The sequence below is a fragment of the Rhamphochromis sp. 'chilingali' genome (assembly GCF_963969265.1).
Source record: "Rhamphochromis sp. 'chilingali' genome assembly, chromosome: 17".
Lineage (NCBI taxonomy): Eukaryota > Metazoa > Chordata > Actinopteri > Cichliformes > Cichlidae > Rhamphochromis > Rhamphochromis sp. 'chilingali'.
Genome location: NC_137944.1, coordinates 22,691,342 through 22,697,341, shown reverse-complemented (window position 1 = coordinate 22,697,341; position 6,000 = coordinate 22,691,342). Strand labels below are relative to the sequence as shown.

General features: G+C 39.5%; 1 protein-coding gene across 7 annotated transcripts in view; it reads right to left on the bottom strand.

Annotated features, from left to right (window-relative positions):
- akap9 (A kinase (PRKA) anchor protein 9) overlaps window positions 1-6,000 on the bottom strand; it is a 68,118-nt gene that overhangs the window by 37,806 nt on the left and 24,312 nt on the right. For all 7 annotated transcript variants that reach the window (XM_080863235.1, XM_080863236.1, XM_080863240.1 and 4 more), the window contains 8 exons: window positions 5,508-5,570; window positions 3,992-4,139; window positions 3,747-3,817; window positions 3,514-3,634; window positions 3,220-3,317; window positions 2,728-2,833; window positions 1,941-2,163; window positions 449-500 (listed from right to left, as the gene is read on the bottom strand). In XM_080863235.1, the coding sequence (XP_080719361.1) occupies window positions 449-500; window positions 1,941-2,163; window positions 2,728-2,833; window positions 3,220-3,317; window positions 3,514-3,634; window positions 3,747-3,817; window positions 3,992-4,139; window positions 5,508-5,570 (882 nt within the window). The remainder of the gene's footprint in view (window positions 1-448; window positions 501-1,940; window positions 2,164-2,727; window positions 2,834-3,219; window positions 3,318-3,513; window positions 3,635-3,746; window positions 3,818-3,991; window positions 4,140-5,507; window positions 5,571-6,000) is intronic.

The window sequence follows — 6,000 nt, the reverse complement described above, 5'->3', positions numbered from 1 at the left end:
TTCTGTCAATCTTCCTCTCTTATCTCTGTGTGAGGATGTGAGAGCCTGAAAACATGAGCCATGCAGTTTTGAGGTCAGAGGGAGTAAGAATGACAAACTGAGGAAAGAGAGAAGTTGAAATGGCTTAAATGGACCGCAGTTCATTCACGCAAGACAGAATCCTCCTTTCATGCAGCCACCGAAACTAGAATACGCCCGCTTGGTTAAAACGGCGTTATGCAACATCCAGCCCCTTTTAATCGTTAGATATAGGACTAACTCTCGATGCTGGTTGTGGAACTGAGGCGGGGGATTTAGGGCACGTTTTACCCTGAAGGCTTCAACTGTTCCCTCCTATCCACCCTTACTGTCATAGCATCTTAATGCAAGTTCATATTTCAGCTTGTATTACGATATGCTGCGTGTGACGTGGAAGACTTAGGAAGAGGGTGAAGTGGGGAAACCAAACCTTTAGTTCCTCTCTGTGCTCCTCCATCCTCTCAGAGCCGGACTCTGGAACACTGGAGAAGCAGAAAGACAAAATGCAAAGTCAGCATCGACTGTGACGTAAAACAAGTTTAAAAGTTTAAGAATGACAGCTGAGTGGGTAAAGATGAGCACCTCTGAGACAAAAAAAGGGGGGTATTCATTGCACTGTTCAGATAAAAAAAATAGTAACAAAGGAGAACCGTCAACTCAAGTTTTATTACATTATCATTGAGCCTGCATGCTTTATCTATCATTTCACACAAACGTTGTATCTTTGTCCAAAAATGTATGTAAATGATCTTTTCAATAATGAATAATGAGGCTAACAGATAAAATAAACAAAATTAAATATGCTGCAACTCATCATTTTTGCTTTTTAAAAAAAGGGTTTACAAGAAGTTCATTAAGTCAAACGCTGCTGATGTAAATTTACTATTTATTTTAAAATAATGTTTAGAAACAAAAAAAATAAAATTACTGAGTGTAACCCTGCCCCTATGGAGTAACGGAGTAATTTAAGTAAAGATATATACGTAAGAATAATTTACTTGGATATAAAATTGTGACTGAATTCCACATCTCTGGAAATCTTTTATTAGACTTAAGTCAGGAGAGGAAAACAAGCTTATATTTACAATCTCAAACAGTGGAGGGCAGCAGCGTCTTAGTTATAAAAGAAAAAGAAAGAGACTGATTTCATGCATTAAAAATATATAAATATGTATTTAGTTTATCATATCTCTAACTCAAAGTATGTAGGAAGCATGAGCTAGCACATAAAGGCTAACTTTACTGCCCCGGAAACCAAAAGCTGGATGCGTGAAAACGGATTGATGGAAGACACAGGATATATAGAGTTCAGAGATTATGTTTGAGATGCAACTGCTTACAATTTGGCCACAAGGTTATTTAATTAAAGAAAATGGCACTTAGCGTGTGGATTTCTTTTTTTATTGCCTCCCTTCTCTCTGAAAACCACTTGTAAAGGCTGACAAGGTACTTTCACATGTTTGTGGGCGGCCTAGTGAATATTTCATTAGTTAAGGCTTTGTTGTCAACTGAAGTGGGTCAGGTAGCTTCCACGTGCTGCACAGGATGTGCACACCAGCTTGTGTTTGAAGTTATCTTTAGTACAGTCACTCATGTCACTTTGTCTGTTCAGACTTGACATACACAAACTCGGCCAACTGAGCATTAAAATGAGTCCGTGTGTTTCAACGTAAACACGAGATGTTATCAGCGCAGCTGCAGTGCTGTTTAAAAACTAAAAAGTCTCACATGAAACAACAATGGAGTGTAAAGTCATCTATAAAAATTAACTTCGGGGTTTTAAATGTTTTACAGGTTTTTTTTCCCCCCAGTGAAAAATATCTTATGCCTTGTTTTTATCTGTGCAAGTTTTCTTCACAAACTAATTTGTCTTAAAATGCGTATAAACATTTAAATAGGGTCTCACTTAACTGGCGCATCACCTGTATTGGGTGGTGACCTCCTGCAGTCGCTGCTGCAGCATGAAGAGCTCCGTTGCGTATCGCTCCTCCGTCTCTGTGGCCTGCTGCTGGTAGTGAGCTCTGAGACGCTCCATCTCTTGCCTGTGACTCTCCTCCAGCTTCAGCTGCTTCTCCTTGGCCTCGGCCTTCAGCCTCTGCAACTCCATGGTCAGGGAAGTAGATGCACCGGGCAGCTCCTCCAGATCTAATCGATACAGAGGTGAAATGTGAAACTAGAAAGCATCAGAGATTTAAATTGATTAGAAGATACTTTTATGTTTGTTCTGGGAATGCAGCCTGCTGCAGTGCCAAAAGCCTACATGCATATATCTAGCAAGAAATGAATGAGCAGAGAAATAACTTGGTCACAATAACATTTACAGGTAAAAGATAAACTAAATATTTCTGGACAGAAGAGTCAAAACGTTGTTTTGCTGTTTACTGCATTGCATTTGCATTCTTTTATACACATTTGAGAAACAGTCTGAATACAAAGCAGTTTATGCAAAAATTAAAATGCACCATGTAACCAGGACACCAGCTCAAAGTATGAGGGACCTTCTGGGCACAAAAATCATCACACACTTCAACAGCACAACTCTGCAACACTTTAAAGCCTGCAGCTGCAGACAGCTTACAAGAGAACGAATAATAGTGATCCTAAACCTGGGATCTTTAAGATGTATTATTATTATTATTACACATTTACATGAGCTTTGACATATAATAGCGTTTAATTTTTTATCAGAAAAATGAACTCCAGATTTACCTTTGCTTGCTGAGGGGCTTAAAGAGGCGACCTGTTCTCGGAGATCAGAGATCTCCTTCTCACTGTTGCGCTTCAGCTCACTGAACGCTGTCTGCAGTTCATTCATCTGGAAAACAACAGATTTAGTGGGGCTCTTCCATGCATACTTTAATTTTTACTGGTCCTCAAAACAAACACTTCAGAGCTATAAAATATTATTTCCCATATAGAATAATTTCCATAGCAAAACCTTTTACTTTTCAGTTTTATACTAACATAAAATGATACAGCACAATTCATGCACTGATGCATGCAGTCCAACCTGCTAATTAAGAAATTTCACAGCCAATGAAACTACATAAACAATTCTCATTATTTCTGCTGTGAACATATTCAAATATTTGATAATGAAATATTTGATTGTGATAAAACAAAAGCTCAAAGCTTGGCTGGAATTAGCTTGTAGTGTAGAACTGAAGCACAGCTTGTGGCTGCGGGTGAGTAAGTTTCTACCTTGTTCCCATCGTCTCTCAGCAGAGCCTGGAGCTGTGAGAGTCGACGATGTTCCTGCTCAATCCTCTCTCTGACCTGCTGAAGCTCTCTGTAAAGCTCTAAAAATAAAAAGAAAGAAAAATAAAAAGAAGGGTTACATTTTGTTTTTGTATCCGAGTGTGCACCTGCAGCGGGTGAGGTAAAAGCATTTAGTAGCCACACAGTAATTAACGGTGACCCCGTGGTGCCGCATTCAGGAGACTCATGTGTTTTATTACATGCAATATTTGTTTAATGTACTCGTTAAAAGCGTACCTCTGGCCTCCAGGATCATGGAGGTGGAGTCACTAGTTACTGGTTGTTCCTCTGAAGTGAGCGGCTTGCTCTCTGCATCGACGCTCACCAAAAACTTTTCACCAAAGATTTTTCGAAAAGACTAAAAAGAAACAAAGATGAGGCTGAATGAGATAATAATGAAGCACCACACTTTCTTTTTTAAAAAAAGGGCAAGGATTCACCAAATTCAAATATTATTCCTTAGTAATTACCAGAATAATCGCAGTGCATTCTTCAGACACGGCTTGCATCACATCCTGGTATTTGAAGCTTTTTTGTTCATCTAAGAAAAACAAGCACAAAAATTATGTAGGTAATATAAAATCATAAAGGTTTTGATGTGTAACTATAAGCAGGCAGTATTAAAAACAAAATCGTGGAGGACACATGAGCCCATCAGATTGCTGCTCTGCTTTGCCACAAACACAGATGCACACAAAGCTCTCTATCTGCTCACCCTGCGCACCGCGATCTTTCAAGCCCTGCAGCTGCAGCTCCAGAGAGCGTGTGCGGGCATCGGTCTCCTCCTGCAGCAGCTCAAACTGGGCAGCGTGGATCTGAGACAGGCTAATGCGCTGGGCCTCCATTTGCAACCTGCACTCACCCTTAAAGCAGGAAGAAGAGATCATCTCATCAACATCAAATAACCCATAATGGGATGTGTCTTTTCATACAGATATTCAGTATATGTATGCTATTAAATATATATACACACACAAGTACAGAATTATGATATTTATATACAAAGGAAAAAAAGAGAATTAAATATAATCACATATCAGTTATAATTGACCACAAATTAAATTATGCAGAATACTACATTAATGTAATAACCAGAAGACATAAATTATTAAATAACATAACGCCAGCAATCATATTTGTTTGGCGGAGCCGTGATACGAGCCATCTGTGTTTAGGATGTGAGGTCTGCTATTATCACTTCTTTAACGAGGAACAAAAGGCCCACGGTGAGGCTTCTCTCTCTAATTATGCATCGTGCATTAGCACAAACTCATTATGGTTACACACTTGTGAACCTGCGATTCTGTTACCTTTGATGTCAAACGTTTTAAAGTGCACTCTACATTCTGAACAGGGTGTACTTTAATGACGCCATCTCCCCGTTCGCACTACACCTGACGGATGCAGAGCAGACTCTTTTCAAACCTGTAGCTATGCAGATGCTGCTGCTTAAAAACATGCAGATGAGAGATGGTCAGTGCCTAACAAGCAGATGGCAGCTGTGCTATTATGTGACGCTGCTACAAAATGACATATTTTTACTCCAAATACTGAAAAAGGAAAAGCTCAAATATATAAAACAATTCCCATATTTGTTTTTAAGAGACTTGCTAAAGTGGGAATGGAGTGGTTTTATTAAGAAGTAGTCTACAGTCTAGTTCCTAATGTTAAACTGAGGTTTTTACATGTTTACAGAGATTTTAGGAGCATATTTTTTTGCACAGAAACCTGCACACTTTGTTAGCTTCTCTCTTCAGCAACCGCCTCGGGTACTGTCAAGGATTATCCCCAGCTGCTCCCTGACATCAAGGACCATTTTACTTTGAGAAACAGACTTTCCCCCCCTTACTGTATTCCTTACAGCATGCTTTTCCTCTGATGACAATTTTTATTTTCAATTTTTCGTGAGGCCGTCTGATACGACTGCTGATGCAGAGTTTATTTTTCATTTTGCCTGGTGAAAATTTTCTGCCTACACAACAAGCACATCCACTTGATAATTTGAGGCACGTCGAGTGTGGAAATGATCAAATCTCGTTGCCTGTACCTACTCGTGAACAGGAGGAATCTATTCATCAGACGGGTGTAGGATAAAAGCACAGGTTGCACTGTACTGCAGCTGTATGAGCGGGTTGTTTTTTAAAAAATATTTTGACCTTTACATCGCGCTGTTTGATGCATCAAAGCAACTGAAAACCAAAAGGCAAGATGTGAGCTTAAGTGACATTTACATGTTCGGTCGGCTCTCCCTCGACAGCGTGCTCCGAGCCTCCGGTCGGCCCATGTCCGCTCACCTAAAGAAGCAAGCAAAGTAAATGTATTGTAGTTTTTAAAGCTGATATTTTCCCACAAGCGCTCACAAATAAGACAGCGATGAACAGAAATGTAAGATGCACTGCTATGGATCACTTCCTGAGTGGGAGCATGGAGTACATCTAGTAACTCTTTCCTAAAAGTATCCACTACACTTTACAAAGGATGCAGGGATTTTATAATCTCCTGTTTAACCCAGTATTAACTCTGCACAGAACATCAGTAAAGTCCTTTAAATAGAAATGTGGCTCTTACACTGCAAATCAACTACATATCTACTAAAGTAAAACTTTAAAGTGCTGCGTTACATTTTTAACCCTTGCTTTTTTTGTATTTTGGGGGTTTTGCATGTTTGGCTTTTCCAACCCAGGAGGTGAGAGAAACTAATGACGAGGCACAGATGTGAAAATG